Here is a 26,580-nt window from a genome sequence, read left to right on the forward strand (position 1 = left end):
AAACCTTTCGGACTCCCTCCGGTTCTTTGCTTACTTGCTCACTCACTCTCGTTTCGGACTCATCACGGACTTCAAATTCTATCTACAAAGGCCATTTTTCTATCTACAATTGGCCGTTTTAACTAGCTACTTCCTCTTGCTAGATCCTTGCTTCTTCTCCTGCTCCTTCCCCTTCCGCTTGTTCAGGCCCCGGGAAGCTCCACCAAAGGGTGGTCCGAAAAATTCCTGAATCTGGGCCTCAAATACCCATTTTTTTCGGTCTCAAATACCCAGTTTCGGACAAGGGTAGTGACATCGCCACACATCATCAGATGATGTGACTACTCCCAAAAAGGCAATTTTAATCAGATTTGAGCGAGTTTCAAGTAGCTACGATACTGGCACCTTTATCTTTAATATGACCTTCTTTACTGCCTTCTTTAGCTCCTTTGAAGGCTTCCCGGGCCTCGTCAGCATGATCCAACGCTTCTCGGCATCCTCTGTCAGTTTGCGATGAGTTGCCCCAGAAGGGGCCACTTGAAGAATCCCACGTCCCAAATGGAACATTAAATGCTCGATTTTTGCGTGAGTATAGATCTGCGGCGCTGCGTTCATAGCATGAGAACAGGGAAGCTGGGCTGTCGTCTTCCATATCACTGCCTTCCGAGTCGGAATCATTGCCAATAGTTACGGCGGCATGCTGAAATACCATTCAATTGCTGTGAAGAGACAATACAAGTAGACATACCGTTCCGAGCTCAAGATACACGCGCATGGACAGATATGACAGGCCTGATGTAGATAACGCATTTTCGACTGAGCCGTGACGACTGCCTGATCCTCGTTTGTAGACGTCGAGAACTTCTCCAAGGTAGAACCGTGTACCGTTGAACATGATACTAAATGAGCCAACAGAGAGTGGGTTTATTTGGTGGACATTCTTCTCGGCCAGGTTTGGGAGGACTATGTCTTGTCAATGCTGGCACGGCCTAGATGATTCATCGTATATCCAACTTTATAAATATATACAGACTCGAGCTCACTTTAATCAGAATGGCTCGAACTTGGGACGCCTGCGTTTTAGATTTGATTATCTTCGAAATGATGTTGTCGATATCATCTGGTGTCTCAGCGATGCATTCCTCCAAGGGGAGAACGCTTCCCAAGATATGCCCGCCAAACTCGCTGGAGTAGGTAAGCCGTGTCCGCACTTTTGTACAGTCTCCCGCAACACAGACTGGCCCGTTATACTTGATGGCCGTCACCAGACGCTTAACCGTGCCAAATTCTCGAAAGTAAGATTGGGATTCTGAAGTGCATCCTCTGAATTGGCTACAAGTGCCCTGGAATTTTCTTGAGACAGGGATTGAATGATCATGAAATTAACACACCGCAGATGACGTGGGGAAGGCATGGGAAGTTGGCCGGCAATAAGCGCAAACTGCTTTGCTGACTGGGCACCATATGAACGGAGTAGGATACAGAAGTTGAGATAATCTTTAGGGTAACGGACGCCAAATTTCTTTGTTGTGTCTTTACGTTGGAGCGTGTCAGCAAGGACAACACACATTTGGCAGAAAGTCTCGCTGCTTTTGAAGGTCGCCTTTCCGGCAGGCATCGTAAAGCTGGATAAAACAATCTGTACTTTCGCCCTTTTGGAGAATTTTGAAAGTATCGAATACCAAGCGGTCGTCCAGCTTGCCCTTCAGTTCACCAGCAGCATAGTCAAGGAAACGGCGTGACGAATATTTTTGACGTGCTAAGAGAAGTCGATGCTGTTCTTCATTCGATAGAGCTGCCTCTTTGTTTTTCTGAGAAGAGGTAAACATAAACATGAAATCTCTTAGACATGGGATGCCTACAATGTTGATTGCATGCTTGAGTGCGGCATCATTCGCAACCTTGGTACATTCCCTGCAAACCCGGTCCGCATTGGTTGTTGTGCCCTCGCAGCGTGTCGACCGAATACTCTTCTTTGCAAAATTCACTTCCCAACGCGCAAAACCCGCTTACTGCATCCTCCAGCGCTCGGCGCTCATCATCTGTCCAATCCGGTAGGGTACAAACACATTTCCGTTGCTCGGTACATCGGCTGACACCTTGGATGCCACCGACCCACGTTTGAATGGTGCAAATGACTATACGGAAAGAGCTGCCGCGCAACTTCGGCCTCGAAGCTCAACAGACACCCCACCCATCATTCGTGTTTCTGTCAGTTCAATATATGATTTGTATGCAGGGCCGGTGAGGTGTTGACATGATTGTAGTTGAGGAGGGGAAGGTATTGAGATCGGGGACGAGAATTTGACTTGATTGGCCCTGGCATGAAGAGGGTCGCAATACTTGGTGTCTAAATTGCATGGGTGAGCAATCTTTGATGCAAATACTTGCCACTCACTGCTGCGACACGGCATATCTTGTAAGTGGTTGACTCCGATGGATGAAGATTACTGGTGCTAGCACCGACCATATCCACGCAGGTAGTACTTGACTCAGATGTAACCGACCCCGACAGTTTCGCCGAAGGAGCAGTCGCCCGCTTGCTGTGAAAGAAATTCTTGATCGAGCCATTTCCGTTGACCTAGGTCTTATTAGATAAATGAGTTCAGCAATGGACCACTGACAATTGCAACAGAATTCTTCGTGATAGCCTTGCTGCGATACTGTACTATTTCATTCAATTCTGCGGGCCTGTGACCTGTGACACATATGGCAGAAATGTGCAATTCAGCCAAGGGGTGAATTTGGTGTGACCTCCTGCCTTATATGGAAGTTCTGCGCGCCATAGGCGCGGAAATTTTTAAAAATTACCATTTTGGGACGGTTTAGGGCTAAAGAAACTCGCTGTGACCTGTGACAGGCAGAAAATTTTCGGCCAAAAAAGTCAATGTGACCGTGACAGGACTAATTGATTGAAATAGTACAGTATGTCGTAGTGCCTGTAATGCTTGGGCATATTCCCTCGTGGATAACCCAGTTGTTTGGCTTGAATTTGACGTTCTTGTTGAAGAGCGGGCGACGCGTTGGGTGGGTGAAACGCGAGCTGAAACGCGTGGTGAAACGCGCACAGCCAGGTAGCGAGGAGTAGAGGGCGGTGAGGAGGGAGACAGGACAACAGCCATGGGGACAATGGCGGTGGTGGAAACGGGTGGCGGCTGTGGCAGCAACGGCCAAGGCAGTGAGGGAGACCGAGGCTGTGGACGCGCCACGGTCGCGCGGAGCTGAAACGGTAGCGAGGGACGCGAAAACCTATATATTTAGCTCAAATTGTACCTATTAGACCATTGAATCCCCGTCACGGATTGCAGTCACAGCCTGATTACCAAAGGGTAAGGGCTTCACGGAAGGAAACGGAAGGACACGGCCTGCTTACCAAAGGGTAGGGGCATTTATTGGACAACGACTACGACTACGACTACGGTACACTACGGAACGGAATTGAATTAAGAAGCGCCAAGACATTGATTGACACCGGAGCCGATAACGCCGCCGGTCCGATATTGTATTGGATCTTCGCTCTACGTTCACACGACTCTTGCCGCTGCGCGGAAGGTCTCTCAAATTATCAGACTATCTACACACCCTATAAATTTTGAACACTACTGGATTGCAACAGTCATATACTTTGGCTGGAGCCCCCGTACTTGCACGCGTCTTAAAACGAATCGGAGTTTGCATTTGGTTGGACTACTACATTGGTTGGTTGGGTTAGTTGGTTGTGTGTGTGTGTTGTGTTTCTGTTGAGTTCACTTCTCTTCTTCTCTTTTCCCCACCCCAACCATCCCATCCCATCCATCCATCACCCTCCTTTTGGCTGGTCCATCACCCATCTCTCCACCCACCCTCCTTTTCCTTTTCGAGCGTTTCATTGTCGAGCTTGATCCACTTGTGACAGCCACGGCACTTGACACGATGCGCTTCAACCTCATCAACCCACTTATTTGCAAGTAAACTCTGCTCCCGCTCATAAACCTTTGTCCCCTTTCCTCGCCGCTTAGTCCAGGCCTTCTTCGCCAGCTTTTTCGGGGTGCCATCATCGTCTGACTGAGAGTTTGAGTCTGAGTCCGAAAATATAGTGCTGGAAGATGGCCGTTTACGCTTTAAGCTATTGGGTGAATGTACTACATTAGTTATAAACAGCACTTGAACTGAACACAGCTTACCTGGAGCCGGAGACAATGCTGGGATGTATCTCATTACCTGGTTTGATGGAGAGATCGAAAGATTCAGGATTTGGTGTCACATCATCCGTTCGTGAAGACGCGATATTTAGTGTTGGCGCGTTGTCCGAGGTAGAGTCAGAAGCAGTCACTGGTAATGATACCGCTGCAGCTGTAGACTGGACCTTTTCTTGCGGCAGCGGGGTTGCATATGGCTTGAACAGACTGTGATGCCTCAATATCCCGAAAATATCACAAATTGAGAACATACACCAGGTTCTCCTCAACGAGCTTACGGGCGGCTTGTCGAATTCGCTCCGTCTCACTGTTCTTGACCTCGGAAATGTCCCATCCATTCACCAACACGAGCATTACATGAATGACGAAAATTCCACAGTCCCAGCCATTCATCTGGCAATCGAGCGGCGCCGGCGAATGTGAAATCAGCTTCCAGGACTCCCAATCGACCTTCATCTCCCCAAGATGTGCAAAGACTGTGTCGCCAATCTCGAGAAGAGCCTGCATCATCATAGATAAGTTCCGTGCTTCTGTAGCGAAAGATTGCTTACCGGCTCAGCCCACAGAATAGGGAGCTCAGGAACGCTATTGAAGATGTGGTATCGACGTGTGGCGAGCTCAAGCCAACCCAAAACCCAATGGGACGGGTTACCTTTGCACATGGGAAAGATCCAGATGCTTTTGGCAGACAGCATTGCCATAGATCCGTTACACTGTCCACGACGTGAATAGAAGTATCAATGCAACATCTGAATCGTACCGCATTTTCGATGTGGCCGTTAATTGTTCCGTAGAATGTGTTTTGGGGAACGTCGTGGCAGATGAGTGGACCAAGCCATGAAGAGAAGATGGCGGAGCCGCTGTTGCCCTGCTCCTCCGAGACATGCTGTAAGACAGCGGCTAACGCATTCATCGCAGTTCCGGGAACCTTAAGCTTGCAGCGTTTGGAGAAGACAGCGAAGTCAGAGGACTTGACTTGCGAGCCACGGATGCGTAGGTCGACGTGATTGAAGACGGAGAGAGGGTCTTTCTGCGGCTCCATATTACTGTAGCGTCGCCCAAGAATTCGTGAAGAAGGAAAGAAGAAATTTGCGACAGCGTGGTGACACACAGCCACAGATTGATGACCAGCGACCTTATTTTTGCGGCGACTTGGCGGTGACCGTTGCCTTCCAAGCCCTCAAATCCTCCTCAAATACCCAATTTTCGGACAAGGTTGGCAGATTTTAGGCCTCAAATACCCATATTTTGGACAAGGAAATCGTGATTTTGGGGCCTCAAATACCCAAATTTTCGGACCACCCTTTGGTGGAGCTTCCCGGGGCCTGCTTGTTCTCCCTCCGACGCTCGTTCTTCCTGGCGTTGGACTTGCGCCTTTTCTCGCGCTTTCGCTCCGCCCGCTCCAGCTCCGAAACCCTCATCGAATTGGCGATATCGAGAGGGTCGGGTATCCGGATGACCGGTGGCACCCAGTTGGGCACCACGATCGTTGCAGGCGCGCGATGGCCTCGGATCTTCTCCGGTGAACTTTTCGCTCGCTGCTTCCCTTTGCCTTTTTTGTCCACTTCGGACTCCGCCTCCGACGACTCCTTCGAGCCCCCATCTACGGACTCCTCCACCTTGTCGTCGATGAACGACGTGTACTCGTCGTCGAACAACGACGCAGGGTTTGCGCGTGGGCCAAAGCCCTTGCGGAAGACCCTCCGGCGTTGGCGCACCGGTTGCTCGTCGTCCTCGTCGCTTGACTCGACGACCGGAGTCGCGGTCCGTTGACGCTTTCGCGCCCTCTCCCTCGCTGTGTCCTCCTCCATCTCGTTGATCAGACGACGGAGTTCCTCCTTATAGGCACGCTCGTTTGCGGCCTGAGGACTCTCCGCCTCCGGCGACTCCTCTCTCATCCCACTCCCCTCGCCCTCCTGTCCCTCCGGCTCCAGCGACTCCAACCTCTCCCCGTTCGCTCTCGCCTGCAACTCGACGATCTGCCTCCTGAGCATCATTAGATGCTGCCCTTGCTCGTTGGCGCATCGGTTGCCGCCGAAAAAATTTAATTTTGTTAACAACATCTAGCGCCCACAATTAATTATATGCTACAAACAGCTAGCCTTAAGCCTCCCTAGTATACCACTGTGTAAAATTAATTGTGGTATTAATTGTGGACTTCATTCTCCAGTCCGCTGTTGCGAGCATCAAATTGTATCCCCCCAAGATTAATCTTGGGAATTAAATCCGAGAATTAATCCCACCTCAGACTCGTCACTTTCGCCACTTCAGAATTATCTGATGTGGGCTAGAATTAATTCTCGCCTTAGGATTAATCCTGCTATGAAGGAGACATCGTTATGTTATTCAGGTCGTCAAGAATGATACATTTGGTTTGTTTGGGCCTTAGACTGCTCTCTTCTTTGCTGGACGGCTATCCTCCTCCTCCTGATCCATTTCTTCCTGTAAGCGCTTCCGGGCACGAGTAGTGCGTGATGTGGCCATCGGCACACTACGACCACGACCACGGCCACGGCCACGGCCACGGCCACGGCCACGACCGCGACCACGGTTCACTGGCGTAGGTGGTGGTGGTGTGAGAGGTGAGCTTCCCAATAGCTGCCCAAGATTCCGTGAAGTTGCTCGAGGTGGAGTTGCCGGTGGCGGAGTCACGGGAGGCGGATTTTTGGGGGGCGGGGTTACCGGAGGCGCAATGACAGGAGGCGGGGTCGCGGAAGGCGGAGTTTTGGGGGGCGGGGTTACCGGAGGCGCAATGACAGGAGGTGGGGTCGCGGGAGGTGGGGTCGCGGGAGGTGGGGTCGCGGCAGGCGGGGTCGCGGCAGGCGGGGTCGCGGCAGGCAGGTTTACCGGAGGCGGGGTCGCGGGAGGCGGGATCACAGGTGGCGGGGTTGCGGGAGGCAGAATCACAAGCGGCGGGGTCGCGGGAGGCACTACAGCAGCTCCGGCACATTGCCCTTTGAGGATATTCTTGTAATTTCGTCGGATTACTCGAGCTTTGGCATCGTCAATATTGACCGACTTGTCGCCGTCTTCAATTGTGAATGTCCGTTGCAAATCATCACCGCCTGAAGGTTGTCAGTTCTTTCCGGTGAAGTCAAATTCTGCATCGAAGCGTTGGAGAAGGGTTGTCTTCGCATACTGATCGCGTTTCCCATCGATGCGGCCAGACCTGATGGCGTCGACGTAGTCGGGGTAGAGATTGTCGATAATCCAGGCACGATGCGGATCGTCCTTGAGCCCGGCTGCACGATACTGGTGGGCGGTTTGCTTTTTCCAGGTAATCTTCGGTACGGTGTCTGGTTGTGTGGAGCTGGTTACACTGGTCGTGTTCTCGATTGCGGGCATGATGACGAACAGAATGTAGTGTTGCGAGGAGAGGATAGTCGAGGAGGGGGATGGAGTTTTTAAGGTGGTGCTTTGGACGTTGGCGGGGCCACATAGTAGTTCGAAGCAGAGTCCAAAGCGCTCGGCTGGTCCAAAGACAGAAGCACGGGCAGGCAAATCCTGGTCCGTTGTGTCGCTTCGAACGGCGGTCAAAGACAGATGGTCAAAGCCTCGATGGTCATTTCAAGGGGTTTGGAGGCTGGTAAGCAACATTTTGGATAGCTGCGGGAAGTCTGGGCATGTGAACTCGGTTGTGGATGGAGTATGAAGTCCAGCAAGAGGACGGAAAAGCGTTGGAGGTGGAAGTACAAAAAATGGATGATGTCACACCAAAGATGTCACACCAAATGTCACAGCGATACAGCGACTCATTTATTCCAAAAAGTACAAGTCTAGTCTGAAATCTCAATGATCTCCTGGTCTGCATGACGAGCTCGCTTTTCAGGTTTCCCGCTACCCAATCGACGCTTGCGCTTCTTTGTCATCTTGCTTGATAACACTTTTTAAAGCCAACATGAAAATGCGCACTAACTTGGAGGGCAGTGCTTACCAGTCTCGATAATCTCCACATCCGAATCATTCTCGGAGTCCAAATCTGTCCATAAGTATGTAGCATATCCAACAAGTCTATGGACCAACATACCTTGTAAACCATTTGCAATTGACGATAGAGCGGCAACGAGCCAGTTCTCCAACCCAAGGCATTCCGACTCCATAATCCACGACCGACGTAGAATGAGGAATGAACCATCCTCGAATAGGTTTTCGGCACCACGAAGAACAGCCCAGTTGTTTGTTTTCCCACAAAATCTGAGCATTCGGCCACTCTTTCCTTGCTTTCGATCTTCGCCACACAGACGCTCAATAAGCGGGAGTGTTGTGATGTCGACACAGGTGATAGAACGGATATTGAAGATATGCTGCAAGGGCAACTGGTTGGGCTTGCTGAAGAGAATAACATCAAGTTTGCGGCCTTGAGACACAAGATTAGTAAGATGAATACAATAAAATAACAACTGACAATGTCCATCTGCAAGGTCGTAATCATCGCTGTCGTAGCGGTCAGCTAGCTCCTCGGGAAGCTGCTTATTGGATGCCGGAGACGCTAGAAACAAATGAGGATGCATACGGGTATTCAAGGGCATGCATGCTCTTACAAGAGAGAGTTTTTGCAGTGCGAATCGGCGTTGGTGTTACTGGGACTATCGGCATCCCCCGAAACTCGTTGAAACGGAGACGCAGTTGGGTTCGAAGTGGCTCAGCCAACGGGTACTTCTTGAGGTGGCTGACGCAATGCTCCTTGTACCGGCGACACTGTTTTCTATTCAGGAAAGTAGATGAAAAATGAGGAGAAAGTACGCACAAAGGTGGTGCGCTCGCCAAAACGTTCTAATTGTACCGGCGAGTTCAATGCGAGGTATATGTTGAGCTGGTGTGGTGTCTTCCATTGGTTTCCGGGAAGCTCGGCTTCATTGAGAGCGCAAAAGTCCCAGTATTCGGGGAAGGGGATGTGGGTTTGGGCCCATTGCTGGTTACGAGATGGGGGTGTTGACATTGGATATTGTGGGTGAGGACCAAGAATGAGCCACATTTTAAAATCGACGAATGTCCGCCGCTTGGGACAAACGGCGAATATGATGAAGGCTTGAGCGTACTTTTTGAATATCAGTCAAACCACTAAGTCAAAGCGCTACCGGAATACGCACATAAACACCTGAGACTCTGGTCATATCTGCATCCCCACCCAGTTCTCCTATGACCATCGAGCCGTCTCCAATTGCTGCTGCCGCCGAGGCATCACTCCCGACCGAAATGCGAAATCGTTTGGCGAAATGGCGCCAAATGCCAGTCCCAAAGGTCTCCTTCCCGCCACGCCATACAGAATCATCTGCCTCAACCCCGTCCAAAAGCTCACTCTGCCTCGCCACACGCCATGCTCCACATTAGCCATGCCTCGCCAAGCAGCCAACCCTGCAACCTCTGATCCCATCCTGAGCACTAGTCTTCTTGAAGACGAAGCCCGTGTATGGTTCTGGAGCACAGTATGTTGCCGTTTTTTGTTCTGGCTGAGATGGCTGAATATAGTTCCATAGGATGGAATGGCGAGCACTCACCTTGCCTTCAAACGCGCCCAAGATCCAATTTCTAACCACCAAGTTCGAATTTCGTTGAAGGCAAATGTTGAGGCGTTAAAAAGGGCGGGATGGAATGGGACCTCAGCACTGGAAAAGTTTCACCGAGGTGCTTGGGTTTCTGCGAATGTCAATACCAAGATAGCTGTTGCTCCGGGGGCAGTAGTGTACCTTAGACTGGCAGGTGTTGCGAGCTTGCCTGACTGGCCCCTTTGTAGTCGTAAATAGAGTGTTGAGGTAGGATATGAGAAAGGAAAAGAACGAATAGATCTTGTTGATTGTCACGACTGATTTGTCGCTTGATTCATGTCTAGCACCAAACGGGCGCGAGATGAAGAATTATTGCCAAAGCAGCGTAGGAAGAAGAGAGGAAATACGACTGTTGGTGTTCGTGCTGCAACCGAATCCGACTACGACGAGGCCGCAACTTCAGATGTCTCACAAGCAGCGTCAACGTCTCAATCTGTCCCTTATACCGCCCCACGGAAACGACAGACCAAGGCAAAAGATGTCGAAGCTCGCTGGAATGATGAAGTCAAACCACAAGATACACAACCTCCTCCCCTCCTCCCTGATTTGCTTGTTTCTGGCTCTGAAATGCCAACGAGCGAGAAAATCACAAATCCTTCAGCTGTGAAACAGGTATGGATTCGATTATCTACTGACTGCAAGAAGTCTGAATATCTATAGGGACAAGCAGCTGCTATGAGCGCTATCCTCCCCCTACTCCCAACTGTGCAGAAGTATATTCTTGCTGGTTTTACCCACCGCGGGCTTGGGGCGCAGCCTTGCCAGTGCGGCCAGGAGCAGCCGACCTTTCGCTGCCTCGATTGCTTCAACTCACCATTGTGGTGCTTGTCATGTGTAGCGCAAGTGCACCAGCTCACACCGTTCCATCATATTGAGGAATGGGATGGCCAACAATTCGCTCGGCGTCATTACCAGCAACCTATTCCCATTCATCCGGGTTTTGGCGGTCGAGAATGCCCTCACACTAGCCAGACCTCACGCCCACCCCGTACGCCGCTCACGATCTGTCATGAAACAGGACTGCAAGAAGCCACAATTCAGTGGTGTCAGTGCTCTGAGCGGCCATCGAGCATTGGGAGCAACTCCTCTCAGTTCGTCTGTTCCCCGCATCGTTTAAGGAGCCCCGTACAGCATTTACCTTTGGGGTTTTGAAGCAGTTTCAAGTTCATATGTTGGCTTCAAAGAAATCGGCATATGATTATATCAAGGCGCTCTGTCAATTGACGGATAATGAGGCTCCTGATGCCGTCGAGGTAATATTCCGCACACGTTAACCAATTTCCTCTAATATTCTGACAGAAGCGCTATCGTGAATTTCTCTTTGCTTGCAGACTTTGGAGATATCTGTCGCTTGAACGCCGCACGGGCCAAGCACATACCTTCGATCAACATGTCCCACATCGACGACCTCATAGTCTTGCCCTGCGCTGCCCAGCGTGTCCGGAGATTGGTTTCAACATAACTGCAGAGACTATGGACAGTGCTCTGGAGACGGAACGGTACGCACTTGAATAGCTCAAGTCGCATTTTTCTCACCAACATCTAGCCACAAGTACACACTCTTCGTTTCTGCCGATGGCAACTTCAAACTCCAGCGAAAGAACAAGCGCGATGATCCTAATGGCATCGCATTGAATGGTGGTAACGCTTTTTTCGGGCCAAAGCACAAAACGGCCGCATATGTGGAGAAGATGCCGAAGAGTGAGGATGTACATACTTGTTGCCCAGCTTGATTCGGGAAGACTAATCTAACCTTTTAGCCTGGGACATACTCCCATCTCAAGGCCAGCAAAATGCAGAATACCGCAAAATTCAAGAATTGTGTCATCAGCGGTGTCGTTGCAATCCAGTGCGGCCGACATGGTTTCTATTTACCACAAGCAATGATTGACCTACTCAAGGGAGAAGGGTTGGTTTCCCTTACCATGTACGAACAGTCAACTAAGTCATAATATTAGATTTGGCTATACCGACTTTGCTCTCAAATATGGACTTGGCACCGAAGCACACGGCCTTCGCTGGATTATGCTCACCTACGACATCTGGTGTCAATACCGTATCAAGCTCCTTGAGCGAATCCGTGCTCACTTTCCCGAAATGCTTCCGATTTTCGAAAAAGTTGATGGGGCAATTGGGAAGCTTCATGTGCTTACCCACCAGCAGAAATGCGAAGGCAAGGAAGGAGGGCACAGCCACGGACCATATAAGGCAATTTGATTAAACGCGCGGTCCTGTTGGGTTGGGGGGGCGTGAACGACATCAGACTGTTATATCAGCCGTCCAACCACCCCCCTCATAGGCTGATTTTTTACAGTCTGACTGTGGGAGACAAGGCCGCAACATTCCAAGTGCAACTTGAAGACTCATCCGACAATCCATCCGGCCCGTCGTTGGCACCCATCCTTCCCCGTCCTCCTGCGACTTTTTACGTGAGGCCCCTCTATCTCCCCCTCGTCCTGGGCTGCTGGCTGTCAGATCCTTCCGGCGAAGAGTTTGCAACGAACGAAATGAAAATGAAGTGACAGGGGTTACCGTTGGGCTACAGTATGATATCGATGGTGGAAGATCTTGGTCTCATTACACTAAGCACAAACAGTGTTATGTTCGTGAACTACGGGTAGCTTACTCCCGCCCGTTGCGTCGCACGAGCTATCCCTCGTAGCATATGCAAAAGCCTTGGTATTACACTGGTTGCGGTGGAGGTAATGCAATTGCAATAGATGGATACTTGAAAATTCTCGGAAAACAAACATAGATTTCATTCTTAGAACCTCTCTGTCATGACATCGCTCAAGGTATACAAAACATTTCTACGGGAATCATCTAAAGTTCCGAGAGGGACATCAAGAACAATCTTTGCATTGAAGCCTTTTCTTCGTCCGACTTCCCAGCCATCCCACCCAGTATTTCAAGGACGTTTAAAGTGTAGGGAAATAGTGTTCCCTCCTTCATCACGCGGCCAAAAACTTCGCTCGTCCTGTCTTGGAATAGATTTCGGATGATTTTGACGGTGGTTTTCAGTGGGCCCGCTGACCGAGTAGGGATGTCGAAGTCGTCTTGCCTGAATTCGAGCAAGCACTCGTGGAGATATGAAGCCTGGACGGACGGATCCATGCAGCATAGCGAGCTCCAAATAGAATCATCCCAGATCACCATGGCAATGGCATGATTTACTGCAACTTCGTCTTCAAGTAATGTTTCGAGTTTCTTGGTATTCGCCTGGGTGTCCTCCAGGAAAATATTCCGGGGCATGCGCAAGTCGGGCGAGGAGGTGGAAGGTCGCGAGGAGACCACCGATTCAGCGCGTTCAGCGCGTTCAGACACCCTATCATCAGTGACCTCGGCGTTCGATTCAGAGCCTTCAGAGACCTCATCATCTAATTCGGAAAGCTCATCATCTGAAACCTTGGCGTCCCAGACCCAATCGTTAGACGTAATGTCCGAAATCTCGTCACCAAACACTGTCGGTGAGACCCCAAGAGGGTCCGGCGAAGACCTGCCAGAGCTGGTAGAAGCTGAGCGTCTCAGGGGGCCGGCATATGTGGAGATGGACTCTCCATCTTCGGTAGGAATCCTACGGGGAGAACAGCTGGGGAAGACTCTCAGCCTCGAGAGTATCGGAACATCGGGCAGCCGAGGCGCTTTGCTGAAAGCGGCGGGTTTTGGTCTGTCATGAGGGGCGGCGTCCTCCTTGTCGGATAGCTGCCGGTCTATGAAAGGCCCAGGGGCTGTACTGAGACCAGAGTTTCGGTTTCCCAAGTTCTAGCATGCTTAGTACGGGAAGAAGAAATGAATATGCGTAGCCTACCTGCTTCTTTTTAGTCTTCTTGGATTTAATGGTTCTGTTGTGATTCTGCCAATCATTCAGTGCAGAAGGAGAAAGGAACAACAGGCACATACCTTCTTCTCTCGGTTTCTCATGGCGTCGAGGAGCATCAGCTTGTGGGTACGCTCCATACCCTGCGGCAGCTGGGCAAGTACAGGATCCAGCATGGCCTTGGGATATATATCGTGGAAAGCCAAGAAACAATAGTCTTGGGGAATGTTTGTGTTGGTGAGGAGCTCTTTGGCGACCTCCTGGTGGAGCCAATTGGGGAATTTCTTGTCGAGATGCAGGTAAGTTATCACGGAGCGGGGTATCTGTTTCCGTTCCGCCTCGTCATTTGCTACTGGGCGATACTTCCTCTCTAGGTTGAGACTGGGAGCCATGGTGGGATGAAGACAAGAGTCAACGGTGACCAGTCACACCCATGTGATCAAATGATCATGATCATAGCTTGCGGTCACCTCGCTGACAAATTATTCCCTCCTTTTCATGAGCTCATCATCACCGATGTAAGTTAAATCATTCGTCTATTTGGTTTGCGACCTGTTCATCCCACCATGTCGATAATTGGTTCACGTTCACCGGTGTCCACCGTCCTACACAAACTATATGCTACTCATCGTCTCGTGCTGCTGTTGATTTGCGTCCTTCAAAACACAATTCATGGATGGTTTGTTGGTTTCTTATCACTCGGACGACACTCTGTGCTCAAAGTGGAATCTGCATTTCTGTCCCGTCCCCATCGAAATACCACGAACTGAAGCCGAGGGTGAAAAACTCCTACACTTCCTCAGCTCGAGGTTGAAGCGCACGGAGACCCAAGCCCAATATATTCGCCTTCTCCGCGCTATGACCCGGCAATGGCTTCCTCGACACAGATCCACTTTGTTCGACCCAAGAGGGCCCCCCGACTCGTCCTGCATCTCAAGCTGCTGTGCGCAAGAAGATTCTTGCGCCCGTCACGTGTTCTATTACCTCGAAAACCTCACCATTTGACAAATCGTGTGCTGGCAACATCAGCACTCAGGATGGAAGCTCATTTTGGAGGTCCTGACCGACTACGTGAACAAACGCCAGGTTCTTTCTGGGGGTTACTCAAATGTGTTGTTTGCGCCGCGCGGGGCTGGCCAGCCTGTGACCGTCCGTTTGGAGAATGTCGGTGTCGAAACCAACTCCGGGGGGATTAACGAGACTGTGATAACACACGCGTTGGATTTGGTGCAGAGTTTGATCCAAGACAGTCCTGCTCAGGCTGAACAGCTTATGCAAGCCTTCGACGCTGGAGATCCCGTCGTTTCACACACCATGACGGAAGCCCGACCGCCAGACCTGGTCCAACTCACGACTATGATATTGGAAGACGCGTTGACCTCTTCCGGCCACCGAAGTAACGGTATCGAATCCAGCTCATTACATCCGCCATGAGCGTTCTGTCTGCCATATTGGCGTTGCCTCGATATACTCATCGTGTCTGGCTATATGTTTGCACGACAGGAGCTTTATTTGGAGAACGGGGTGCGGGTTTTGGATCAGTTGCTTTAGCTGCTGAAAAAGTCAGTGGGCGATAATACGATGACGTTGGGCCTTTTGCATCTTGTGCAGCGGTTGGCGGCAGAGGCCTTTTCATCCGTTCTTCCAGATAACCCCGAACTTCTTCAGCTCAAAGAGGAGGTGTTGATGCGGGGGATCCGCTTTGTCCAGACTGAAGTTTGGGTTGAGCATTTAAGCTGGAAGTATGCGCAAAAGGCGGAGCGGTACGACATCGGACAACAAGTCATGACTTTCTATGGGACGATTCTCGAGCATGCGCCACCAGTTTTAGATGATTCAGCAATAGTCAGTGCCAATCACATACCCTTTGGAGCTTGCGTTAACAATGACTAGAATATCCCTTTGCGAAACTTGTGCAAACAGTGCTTGACCTTACGCTGTTCAAAGCTACAACCTCAACCATTAATCCCTTGGCCTCGACAATAACCTCAGGCTGGAGTCACTATACGACTCGCGGCTCCATGCGGATGTCCGCCGATTGGTCTTCTGTCTTGAAGCCCACCTTCATCTGGCGCGGATTGTGATGAACCTCAAAATCAACACCCGTTCGACCAAGCCATGCTTATCGGAACAGTTGTTTTGCACTCGCGTAACTGGCGGAGCTTTTTCGCGCGATTCCAACATGTTCGTCAAGGCGGACCCAATCGACGTGCTTGCTCTTTGCGTCAAACAACGAGGGATGGGGAAATGTTGTTCCCGTCGAGGCTATGCGGGTGTTATGTGCATTGCGTGCCTCATTTGCATTGATGTCCCCCTCGCCACTAACCATCGAAACAACGGTTGCTTCACTTGTCCAGATCTTTCAGCATCCTTACGAGGATATGACATTGCGCGGCGCCGTTTGGAATTTCCTCTCCCTGGCTGTCGCATCCGAACCTGCTCTCGGTGGCTTGTTTGTCAATGGCCGATTCCGCACCCCTGCTCAGCTAAAAGGCAAAGCCAAAACAATAACCGACAGCCCGGCTGATGAGATCGCTGAAAGTGCATTAGATGTTGCGACAGACATGTTGGCTGGATGGAGCGAGATGTGGGATATGAATCCGCAGCTATTGTCTTCCGTCTTGAAGTTTTTGGAGGTCGTTTGGGAGCATGGATTGGAACGTTCTTGAAGGCTTCAGAGACAGTCCCGAACTCTGGGACCGCATAACAAACCTGGCGTCCAAAGAATTTGGGACCAGTCCCAGAATAGTACGAGTCTGATGTTTTCGAAATAGTCGATGGTATTCGGCGGTCGGCACATCACGAGGTTGTTTCAATGCACGCTTATCGGACCCTGGCGAAATCGTTTGCTCTGAAAATCATTGCCCATGACATCGGAATGCATTTCGCCGTTAACAAGGATGCCGCCAAATCCAAACCGATTAGGTTCACCAAGATGGAACCGCGATTCCGGTCTGCGGATGATTTGAGCGAGCTCTTGTTGGAGGCAACACCCAGCTCGTATGACCCATCTCTATACGACGAGTGGGCTGAACAATTAAAGGATGGCTTCCCTTTGTTGACACTGGAGCAAGTCCGGTCATTCGAATTCGCTGCTGAGCGGGAGTTAGGAGATGACTTCATCTTCTCTACCTTACTATTCCACACCCACATCAACGCTTACCAAAGCAAGCTTCCTGCAGACCGCGACTCTTTGGTCGCGCAGTTCACCTCATCAACATGAATTTGTCTTTGACCCAGTCCCAAACTGCGCTGGCTGAATCGTGGCAGTTGTCGCTCCAGAAAACGGTTCCTTATCTTCGAGGAGACGCTACGTTCGCACCCTTGCTTACTATGGCCAGCGCTGCGTCGATGTCGTATGGTATTGCAGCTGAAAAGCGTTCTGGGGATATGATGTCAACAATACACGGAACCAGATTGGCGTTATTGCCCAACTCGTCCCTCGGTTGTCCCGCCTTCCGAGCAATATCCTGTCGACGCTGGTCACCGTCGACCGTGCATATTCGGCTTTTACCACTGGCAGCGATAGGGATGACTGGCCAGTCCACGAGCCTTCCAGCAAACTGGAGCTGGGCCCGCTGGGGCGATGTGCACAACCAGAAGTGTGAAGGGAGAAAGAAAGCCGATCGCGGATAGTTGTGAAAAAAGGAGCCATTAGAGATGAAGGAAAAGTCTGAGCTTCAAGTTGGGTGTCGAAACAAGAAGGACGAAGATAGATAGATAGATAAATAGATACATAGAGAAGCATTGGTGAAGAATGAAAATGATTCAGACGAGCCTAGAATGAATTAGTTCCATCGCGCTGTCTTATGCCGTTATAATACCCTTCAACTTGAAGTTTCTCCGTTTATTCACAAACAGAACGAAGTTCGGAGTTTGTGCTTATGGGTGACCGAAAGTGGGACTGAGTGCTTATCTAAAAGCACACTCGTCAGCAGCTCTGGATCGGTCTTTGATAATCAATCACCACAATCACAGGCTATCGCTCCCGGCATGCTGCGGCATCGTGTCCCCGTTCGTATGCAGGTAAAGGGAAGGACGGGATCATTGAGCGTGTGGCAACCGCGGTACTGCGGCTGGACTCCGGCACGCCTGCGGCCCAGAACGGTCAGTATTCACCTGTCAAGAGGAGTTGGAACAAGAAAGCACTGGCAGTCAAAGGTAGTGTACTTTTATTGTACAACATGACGCGGACGTTCTGTTTGTACTCCGCCGCGTGTCGGCCTTATTTCATTTGTTGTCAACTAGCAGGGACCCGTGCTACGCTACGGGGCTCAAGCGATGATGGCAGGGGATTCAAATTAAGGTAGATATACTGACTATTTTTAAGCAGATACTTGGAAATGTATTTAATTTTGCGTCGTGACATTCATATGCCCAAGATTGTGTCGAGCGCGAGGTTTCGTGTAAGGCTGGCGAGCCGGTGGAAGATCAGTGTTGCCAACATGCTGGCGGCGGACATTTGTGGCTTGCCGTGGTTGTGAAAGTGGGTCTGGTCGTAGTACGTGAGGCCTTAGAGGTGACTGCAGTATCGAAGATAGTTAACATGGTTCTTAATGATGTAAAGTTAGAACGGTCAGAAATGAAGATAAAAACATACCTGGCTGTGTGTCTGGCGGCGTCGAAAGCTGCTGTCGTTCTTCATTGGCATGCTTGAGAGGGCGGATAGGGCGGGGGACCAAAGAAGAGTGAGAAAATATTAGGGAAAAAAAGTTAAAGAAACCGGCAGACCTGGTCTTCCAGGTTCCTGCGGCTGAAATGGCAGGATTCCGCACCAATTTCTCCTGTCGAACAGTTTGCTGTTCCTCTCATTTTCAGCACTGTCGTTCCCATCATTGTCGCCGGCCTATTGAGCGTTTGACGCGCCTTAGATTTTGCGTTGCTGGAGGGGACGGAAGAAGCAGCTAAACCAAAACATTAGCTCGAGCCGTTGGAAAAATACAAACACAAACCGTTAATCGATGTGCATTTGCAGGCAGCATTAGCAATGGTGGTGGTGGTGGTGGTGGTGGTGGTGGTGGTGGTGGTGGTGGGGGGGGGGGGGGGGGGGGGGAGGGGGAGGTAGAATGAGCTACAAACACGTTAACATATGTAAAAGAATCAAACAAAAAACACGGACATACATTGACCCAACGTCTTGAAGGGGCTGGAGTTGGAGAAGAAGCTCTGTTCTCCACAGAAGTCACATTTGGAGTCGTTCGAAGCTGTTGGCTGGGAGTATCCTGCTGAGCAAACGCTACTCGTGACTCTCTGCTCGCTGGACAGCTTGTTATGGTTGTGCATCTCCTCCAAGGTTGGTATGATCTCCTAGTGCTGTGCGATTGACCAAGATTCGACGTGGAGACATGTAGGGAGGCGCAATTGGCATCGTTTCGGTGCTGCTGAATACAGCGAGGGTTGCAGGGAAGGGAGAGAGGAGTCAGGAGTCAGCAACCTGTTCAAAATAGAGGATTAGAGTGTGTTTGCAGGCCAGAATATCACTCACACTGAGATTTTGTACTTGCAGTACAGTACGCCCTGTGACTCAACAGAGTGAGTTCAAGATTGTGTTGGCCAGTGTGCAAACTGAGACTCAGGTATCATCTACCCAGAGACAGGCAGGTTGCAGAGGGGGCAAGTGTGGTTGTATTGAAGAATGTAGAGAAATACAAAGCTCGTGCATGGTTGAAATTGAATGGGATGTGGCTACGCGGTAGGTAGTTTTGTCGTTGTCAGGGTTGGCAGAAAGTCATGTTGTCTGGGGCCTTAGGAGGCGGGAAATCGAATAAGTCGGTGTCTGGAAGTCAAGTAGTCCGGTAGTTATGAGCCATGGGCGGCACTGAGGACCCATAGCGTCTGGCAGAAGAGAGGAGAGGAGAGGCGAATTGACTTTTGAATGACGCGATCTCATTGGCTCATCACTCCTGATGTCACGAAAAGTGACACCGAAGTCTCTTGTATAATAAGATGGTTATTATGTAAGCACAAACTACCTCGACTCAAACGCTCACGGCCCTTGGGCCGAATCTGACCAGATGGGACCATCTATATTATAAACCATACTATCCAACAGTCTTTTGACTAGAGTCGCGCGTCATGCCCAAAGCAAAATACCAATGTCAACTTTGCAACAAACCTTTGCGAAATCTGGGATGCCAAGGTCGTCCACGACAGGACATGCCCAGGCTTCAAAGCACTGCATATTCAATCTGTCGCACATGTGCACCAGCGATTGGCGGCGTTGTCAATGGGCAGCACAAGCTTCAACTGTTCCACTGGTCTTTCCCCCTCCAGTCGAAGTTCAGGTGTGCCTATCTACATATGTGGCGACCACCCTCTCATATTCAGGTTGTTCAGATGCAAATTGAAGAAACTCCTCCGGAGCCTACGAAGCTTCGCAAGAGTGGCTTGCCAGACCGACGTCGTCGTGTTCCCGCCAAATTCGACGATGCTGCTCCTGCTTTACCACCTCGTGTACGTCGCCAACCAGCTGCCGCGTCGACAGATACGCCAGAAGCTCAGCTTTTACTGCTGCCTCCGGCCCCGCCGCGCCAATGGGTTCGAACTCAACCCTCTCTATTTGGTCTTTACAAGGTCTACCCCCGACGACCAACACATGACCCAGATGACGATGTTACCCTTGACGACCTCTACCTCTTGCCTCGCACAGCAACGAAGTCAACCCCAACGAATTGCCCCTTCCCAAAGAACCATGGTACTATCCATTCCCAAACGCATCCGTCGCACACATGATGAAGTATCATATTGAAGAGGAAAATCCCGGGTCCATCTCTGGCTTCGACCGACTCGTTCATAATATCCTCCAGCCTGATGATGAAGCTCACTCTGACGGAGTCAATCTTGCGGACCTTCCTCGACCCAAATTCTCCACCAAGAAATTTTTGGATGATCTGGATAAGAACGGATTTGAACCTCTTGGTGTCATGGACAAGTGGGTTCAAGGCAGTGTTAAACTCAAGTTACCATGCGTAGAAAACTGCAGGAGGAGATCGATGCTCCCGAGTTCACAGTCACCGACATCCATTATCTCGATCCTATCAGAGAGGTGCTTCAAGGACCTTTGTTCGCGAAACTGCACACCACTCCATTCTCGCTTCGATTCGACCCATTGTATGATTCGAGATCACCTGATGATGTGTCTCTCGATGATGACTCTTCGCCCGAACTCCCATGGGCTACCTGACTTGCCTCTAAACCATGAAGAAGTTTTTGGCGAGATCTATACTTCTGCGGCAATGCTCGAGGCATACCAGAATATTCCCCAACCTCCGCCGCCCCAATCGCCTGACGACCCAGTCGAAAGCATTATTATGGCCATGATGGAATGGTCCGACGCCACTCACCTTGCTCAATTTGGTGCAGCCTCCCTCTGGCCGGGGTACACCTTCTTTGGAAACCATCCCAAGAGCTTTCGAACCAAGCCATCCTCTAATGCCGGTTTCCATCAAGTCTATTTTGCGGAGGTATTTTCCTCTCTCTCTCTCTCTCTCTCTCTACTATATTTGTTGGGCGCTCACACACATACTATATAGCTTCCCGACTCAATTTCGTGACGCATACCGCAAGCAGTATGACTGTGATATGCCTGGCGAGGTTTATACACATCTGAAACGAGAACTAATGCATCGAATATGGGATCTTTTATTCTCGGATGACTTCATGGAAGCGTATGACAACGGTATAAAGATTCGGTGCTTCGATGGTATCGTTCGACTGGTTTTTCCTCGCTTGTTCATCTATGGTGCCGACTACCCTGAAAAGTATATCCTACTTTCTGTCTAACAGTTGTTCTCATACATAAACAGAGTTCTCCTAGCTACTATCAGAAGTCTGGGCGGCCATTCATGCCCTCGGTGTTTTATTGCCAAGGCGCAGATTGCGGGACGGGGACTGTAAATGATATGAAGCGACGCCAAAACCTCCGAGTAGATGATCGTCCTCGGCGACAAACTATTGAAGACACGCGAAGGGCTATCTTTCAGAGTGGCAAGCTCGTTATCAAGGGCTCGATTGACAATATGCTCAAGGATAAATCTTGGGTTCCTGTTCGGGTAATTATAATATAAGTTTATGTTAGTTCGTGCTATTAGTCCTATTCACGTCGAAACAGAATGCCTTTTCCAAACTCAACACGGAGAAGACATCTTTCAATTTTCATTCCATATTCGTTCCCGACTTGTTGCATGAGGTGGAACTCGGAGTTGCCAAGGCGATCATCACACATTTGATTCGCATGCTCCAAACATTCAAGAATGTGGACGAGTTCGACCAACGGTCAGCGGAACAGTTGTGGCTGGTTATTTTTGTCTAATAAACTCTAGATTTCGCCAGGTTGACACGTTTGGCCGTTCAGTAATACGGGCCTTCGGTCACAACGTTTCGGATATGAAGTATGCGGCTGCTAGGAACTTTGAAGATGTGCTACAGGTAAGATTATGGATTCAAGCCTCCTCACTACCTTACATATACACCTTCAGTGCATTCTTCCAGTCATTGACGGCTTGTTTCCAATGCACCAAAAACTGGTGGATCAGCTCTGTTTCGAGCTTGCGGTCTGGCATGGATATGCTAAACTCCGTATGCACACGACGACAACCATCCAGCTTTTTCGAACAGCAACGACAGCCCTTCTTGCAACGATTCGACGATTTTCTCGAGAGACCCTTGATGTGAAGACGCCCGAGCAACATCACTATATCTCAGACTCGAAGAGAACCTTTTGGAATCTCTCTGACCTTGCGGATATCGGACTTTCATCTGATAGCTCAGACTCCGGTAGTGATGGACCGCCGTTAGAACCCATGGTTTGTCTTGATCAACGCCGGCACTTGTCTTACTCTAAATGATTCCCAGGATATGGATTCAAACGTTTTTAACCCTGCTCTTCAAGTATATTCTTCATACACATCCTAACACATCCTAACATTATTCAAGGACTTTACTCTCAAGCTCAAGCCCTATTTCCGGCGACGACTGCTTCAACTCGAGGACGACAACATTCAGTTTAGTCCACAAGATTTAATGAATGTTGTGGTGGAGAAGGACTAGCTCTACACCCACGCCACCATGAAGGTCAACTACACAACCTATGATGTCCGAAGGGACCAGGACGTGCTAAACCCACGAACGTGCTAAACCCACGAACTCGGAGATTCTTTATTGTACGCGCTCAAGATGCATTGGACCCTTACCCTTATTGGTACGGCGAACTCCTCGGGATATTCCACGCCTATATATTGCTGGCTGACCACCCCACAAAACCGAAACGGATCGAATTTTTATGGGTGCGTTGGCTGCAACGTGACATGACTTGGCTCTGTGGCTTTGGAGTACGACACTTCACTATATGTCGTATGAAGACCCTGACGCATTTGGATTTCTGGATCCTCAAGATGTCATACGTGGCAGCCACTTGATTCCAGCGTTTGTTCATAGGGAAACTCAAGAATATCTTCCAAAGTCGGTTGCTCGCCGCCAGTCCCGTGGAGACCAAGACTGGCGATTCTATTATGCCAATATGTAGGTGTCTTTGAATTTTGACTGCGTATTGTGTTCATGTTTCATGATTAGGGTCGTTGAAGCTCAGTTGATGGATGAAATCGAGACAAATGTCTTTGGCAAAGGCGTCATGGCCAAACGAGACGGGGAGCTGGCCGACGTAGAAACCTCTGGAGGGTCAAAAAAGTCTCGGGGGTGGTTGGGCGGACGGGGGAAATCGAAACCACCGCCAAAAGTCGACGACGAAAATGCATTGTAATACTAGAATTATGCTCCCCCAGCTTATATCCTACATCTTGGGGAAGCCCACTGTCTATATGCTCTCAATGTGTTGTGGAGTTTTCTTTGGCTCCACTGCCAGTCGCCACCCGCCGTACATTCGGTTCACAGCGGCACTTCTTCGTAAGACAGCGAGCTCTGCGACGGCGTCGTCATACATGGTCTGCACTCGAGCGGAGTCTTTCTCATTCTGACTAATTTAATATTTTTTGCCTAAGAGTAAGCAAGTAAGACGCTTTGGCAACACACCTGAATTAGTCTGAACTTGTCCTTCGTGCGATCCACAAAATAGTTGCGAAAGTTGTAGGAGCTGAAGCTACGCGATACACGTAGCATGGATGAGTAAAGGTTGAGTATCGACCGACGCGCTGGGAGAGCCGACATTTGGGGTGGCGCCAGGGTGAGTTGTGACCTCTTGGATGTCACATCGTTTGGCTTAATAAAATCACGCCTAGGCATGATCCTAACATACCCGGCTGGATTTGGATTGGTACTTATACAGACTGCTTTTTCCTTGTCCGGAGCGGGCATATCCTGGTCCTCCTCCAGTTGCGGCGCTTCCAGGTCCTGCTTGTCCTTGTCGAGGCTCGGTTCTGGAGTGGGAGGAGTTGGATGCAATTCCTCTGGGTGCTGTTCAGGGTCTACAAGATTGGCTCCATCAAGTCGCTCAGCACAGGCAGTGGATGCGGTTGCGGTTGCGGTTGCGGTTGCGGTTGCGGAGAATCAGGAAGCGGATCATTCATTATCGCCTGCTGCATACTGTCGTCCTCATCACACGACTCTAACTCTGTAGTCTTCTGGCGTTTGCTGTCTGACTGCTCTGCATCGTGCCAGATTGGGCGTTTCTTGAGGGTACCGTTTTCTATCCAAAATGAGACGCCAACTTGAATGCCACAACACTTCAATTTCACAAACCCTCAGTCTCCTCAGGATCGTCATCTTCCTCCTCCGAATCCTCAATGCTACGAATTTCGGGCAGGGGAATGTCATACCGACCATAGCTATCTGGCTTCAGCACTTCCTTCATGAGCCGCAGATACTCCGTCATGAGATCCGTAAATTCATGCGTTGCACGCAGTTGGACAAGAAAGTGGTTGGGATAAAATTTAAAGTTGATCGTGTCGTCCACCAAATCCCACAGAATCTTTTCCATCCGCCAAAGCAGTCAGAGTGTTTGGATAACTCCGGAATTGGAGTGCGGGGTGTAGCTACAGGTATCATCTTCTACAAGGACCATTTAAGAAACGTACATCGACGATCGCTATTATGTTCGTAAACAAGTGGGTTTTGGCGGAGCTACATAAGGCTTAGGTGATCTTTCAAAAGTGCCAAAATGCTCGTACCGGGACCTAGCACCATGGAACCGATTCCGCCAATGTTTTTTCCCCGAGATGGGACCCATCCAGAGATGTTCAGGGCCGCACGAGCATGAAACTCTAGCAGAGCTTGAATCGATTTGGCGGAATTGGTAAGGTCAATTCCCTGTAAAACCGGGATATTTCATCTTCGACACTCACGACACCTTAGTCCAAGTACGACACATACTATTTTCGGTAATTGATGGACAGAAAATGATGAAAATTTGTCCAACTGCGACACTTGAAGGCGCTGATGGCCAAGTCCGACACTCCCGTTTGGGGGATTCACAAGGAAATGTGACACACGGCAGATCATAAAGTAGGATGGCAAGCTCCGCGCAGCGGGCCCCCGTGGCGAACGGCAGCCCGCGGCAGCGTGGGGTCCGGGGCGAAGCCCTGGTCGGGGTCCGGGGTGGAAAACCCCGGCCGTCGCGGCCGGCGCCGCAATCTAGTCCCAAAAAGGACTTGTTAGGAGTATCCAAGGCGAAAGAGAGGGAGAAAAGAAGGGAAAGGCTCCGCGCAGCGGGCCACGCGGCGAGCGGAGGCTCCCGGCAGGGTGGGTCCAGGGCAAAGCCCTGGTCGGGGTCCGGGGTGGAAAACCCCGGCCGCCGCGGCCGGCGCCGCAACCCGAGCAGTCGGGAAGATCTTACACTGTCACACATTTTGTCCAAATCCGACACCTGATCGGCACGGGGTGTCGGACTTGAGCGTCAACGTAAGTGTCGCAAATGTCGTGTTTGATACAACCTCCTGTAAAACATGTAGACATCCTTTTTCGTGAGGCAGTGCCCTTTATCCACTGGAAACTTATACCAGGGGTAGACCATATATGGGCAGCTGGCTGGCGCAAATCATAGAGTGTTTGCGGAACCTGGTATAAGCGAGTGGACTGGCACAGCGTCTGCAAGAGAGCCCGAACGTTCTCCGTGGTTGCTGTTGCGGGCTCGAGTTTCCATCGGACTTCGCTCGTCAAATGGCCATAATCGTCTTCGATTTGGATTGTCTCATCGATAATTGTCAGCTTGCCAGAAGCGACATTGAGACAGTCCAGGAGAGGTCCACGAAAAATATTGTCGCTGGGCAAGAGCTAGCCTCGGGGGTTGGCTGACGATAAGATGTAGGCAGATAAGATGAGGGAAAGGCTAAGATGAAGGCTGACAAGGGTGGGTGGGTGACGATAGACTGCTAGCCTCAGGGTGGGGTGGATAGGATGGAAGCTGATAATACCTTGAGGCTGAGAACGGTGGGTGGGTAGGGTAGGTGACGATAGGCTGCTAACCTCGGGGGGTTGGCTGACAAGGGTGGGACGGTGACCATAGGCTGCTAGCCTCGCAAGGTTGTCGAGAAAGACAGAAGTGTCACGTCACGTTGCTCAGTCCATTAATTTACTAGGTACCTGGTACGTGCGGCATAAGACTGTCTAGCTCTCTCTCGCTTTGAAGCCGCTATAGCATCTCGTTCCCGTACAGTTTTGTGTAATCCCAACGATAGACAACCGCGATCCAGGGAGCTTTGTGAAGGTAGAATGGGACAGTGCACATAACGGGCATTGAAGCACCTTAAACAGTTTATCAGACACGAAACCAATTGTAAATCAACTCACCAGGTGGTATTGGTTTGGGTACGTACGCGCAACCCCCATTCTAGCATCACAAAGTCGAATTCCCCCGGCAAACAGTTTTCAAGCTGGAGTTGTACGGTGGGCTGCAACATTCCAACGCCTATTTCCTCAAAGCTAGTCCCCGCATCTTTGTCAGGATGGGCAGGCGCTGTATAGTTGCGACAATAATACATATTGCCCACCTGGTGACCTAAGCGAGCGAGTGAGAAATTACGGGCAGCCAATTCCATCTGACGTCGATGATCCGGATTAATTTGTACGGCTAGCTCGTCCAGTATTCGCGCAAACTGAGGTAGTTTGAGAG

At 50.3% G+C, this 26,580-nt stretch overlaps 10 protein-coding genes across 10 annotated transcripts; 5 read left to right on the forward strand and 5 right to left on the reverse strand.

Annotated features, from left to right (window-relative positions):
- Positions 1 to 878: 878 nt before the first annotated feature.
- MIND_01144800 (uncharacterized protein) lies at positions 879 to 1,597 on the reverse strand (the record flags this gene model as incomplete). The annotated part of the gene is made up of 3 exons (XM_037367980.1): positions 879 to 968; positions 1,023 to 1,311; positions 1,371 to 1,597. The coding sequence occupies 3 exons, from the start codon at positions 1,595 to 1,597 to the stop codon at positions 879 to 881; spliced, it is 606 nt and encodes a 201-aa protein (XP_037215812.1).
- Positions 1,598 to 3,801: 2,204 nt separating this feature from the next.
- On the reverse strand, positions 3,802 to 5,241 carry MIND_01144900 (ULP-PROTEASE domain-containing protein; the record flags this gene model as incomplete). The annotated part of the gene is made up of 5 exons (XM_037367981.1): positions 4,918 to 5,241; positions 4,709 to 4,870; positions 4,411 to 4,658; positions 4,143 to 4,364; positions 3,802 to 4,084 (listed from the first exon to the last, which is right to left on the reverse strand). Exons 1-5 carry the CDS (start codon positions 5,197 to 5,199, stop codon positions 3,802 to 3,804), a joined length of 1,197 nt encoding a protein of 398 aa, XP_037215813.1. The 5' UTR covers positions 5,200 to 5,241.
- A 2,692-nt stretch (positions 5,242 to 7,933) lies between these two features.
- MIND_01145000 (uncharacterized protein) lies at positions 7,934 to 9,304 on the reverse strand (the record flags this gene model as incomplete). Its single annotated transcript, XM_037367982.1, has 7 exons — positions 7,934 to 8,040; positions 8,092 to 8,136; positions 8,185 to 8,514; positions 8,563 to 8,646; positions 8,699 to 8,855; positions 8,905 to 9,195; positions 9,248 to 9,304. 7 exons carry the CDS (start codon positions 9,302 to 9,304, stop codon positions 7,934 to 7,936), a joined length of 1,071 nt encoding a protein of 356 aa, XP_037215814.1.
- Positions 9,305 to 9,373: 69 nt separating this feature from the next.
- MIND_01145100 (uncharacterized protein) lies at positions 9,374 to 11,920 on the forward strand (the record flags this gene model as incomplete). The annotated part of the gene is made up of 9 exons (XM_037367983.1): positions 9,374 to 9,583; positions 9,635 to 9,840; positions 9,988 to 10,315; positions 10,364 to 10,748; positions 10,796 to 10,956; positions 11,003 to 11,202; positions 11,250 to 11,412; positions 11,464 to 11,612; positions 11,662 to 11,920. 9 exons carry the CDS (start codon positions 9,374 to 9,376, stop codon positions 11,918 to 11,920), a joined length of 2,061 nt encoding a protein of 686 aa, XP_037215815.1.
- Positions 11,921 to 12,526: 606 nt separating this feature from the next.
- Positions 12,527 to 13,912, reverse strand: MIND_01145200 (uncharacterized protein; the record flags this gene model as incomplete). Its single annotated transcript, XM_037367984.1, has 3 exons — positions 12,527 to 13,465; positions 13,512 to 13,556; positions 13,604 to 13,912. 3 exons carry the CDS (start codon positions 13,910 to 13,912, stop codon positions 12,527 to 12,529), a joined length of 1,293 nt encoding a protein of 430 aa, XP_037215816.1.
- Positions 13,913 to 16,335: 2,423 nt separating this feature from the next.
- Positions 16,336 to 16,743, forward strand: MIND_01145300 (uncharacterized protein; the record flags this gene model as incomplete). The annotated part of the gene is made up of 1 exon (XM_037367985.1): positions 16,336 to 16,743. One exon carries the CDS (start codon positions 16,336 to 16,338, stop codon positions 16,741 to 16,743), a length of 408 nt encoding a protein of 135 aa, XP_037215817.1.
- Positions 16,744 to 19,717: 2,974 nt separating this feature from the next.
- MIND_01145400 (uncharacterized protein) lies at positions 19,718 to 20,703 on the forward strand (the record flags this gene model as incomplete). Its single annotated transcript, XM_037367986.1, has 4 exons — positions 19,718 to 19,804; positions 19,857 to 20,214; positions 20,271 to 20,451; positions 20,493 to 20,703. 4 exons carry the CDS (start codon positions 19,718 to 19,720, stop codon positions 20,701 to 20,703), a joined length of 837 nt encoding a protein of 278 aa, XP_037215818.1.
- A 52-nt stretch (positions 20,704 to 20,755) lies between these two features.
- MIND_01145500 (uncharacterized protein) lies at positions 20,756 to 22,568 on the forward strand (the record flags this gene model as incomplete). The annotated part of the gene is made up of 8 exons (XM_037367987.1): positions 20,756 to 20,983; positions 21,090 to 21,280; positions 21,337 to 21,571; positions 21,631 to 21,794; positions 21,842 to 21,947; positions 21,998 to 22,324; positions 22,374 to 22,409; positions 22,455 to 22,568. The coding sequence occupies 8 exons, from the start codon at positions 20,756 to 20,758 to the stop codon at positions 22,566 to 22,568; spliced, it is 1,401 nt and encodes a 466-aa protein (XP_037215819.1).
- Positions 22,569 to 22,866: 298 nt separating this feature from the next.
- On the forward strand, positions 22,867 to 23,277 carry MIND_01145600 (uncharacterized protein; the record flags this gene model as incomplete). The annotated part of the gene is made up of 2 exons (XM_037367988.1): positions 22,867 to 23,039; positions 23,091 to 23,277. The coding sequence occupies 2 exons, from the start codon at positions 22,867 to 22,869 to the stop codon at positions 23,275 to 23,277; spliced, it is 360 nt and encodes a 119-aa protein (XP_037215820.1).
- Positions 23,278 to 23,331: 54 nt separating this feature from the next.
- On the reverse strand, positions 23,332 to 24,345 carry MIND_01145700 (Complex 1 protein (Lyr family) protein; the record flags this gene model as incomplete). The annotated part of the gene is made up of 5 exons (XM_037367989.1): positions 23,332 to 23,487; positions 23,547 to 23,709; positions 23,770 to 23,938; positions 24,058 to 24,159; positions 24,213 to 24,345. 5 exons carry the CDS (start codon positions 24,343 to 24,345, stop codon positions 23,332 to 23,334), a joined length of 723 nt encoding a protein of 240 aa, XP_037215821.1.
- Positions 24,346 to 26,580: the final 2,235 nt, after the last annotated feature.

Source organism: Mycena indigotica, assembly GCF_014461135.1.
Source record: "Mycena indigotica strain 171206Taipei chromosome Unknown Mind.scaff0010, whole genome shotgun sequence".
NCBI classification, from domain to species: Eukaryota; Fungi; Basidiomycota; class Agaricomycetes; order Agaricales; family Mycenaceae; genus Mycena; species Mycena indigotica.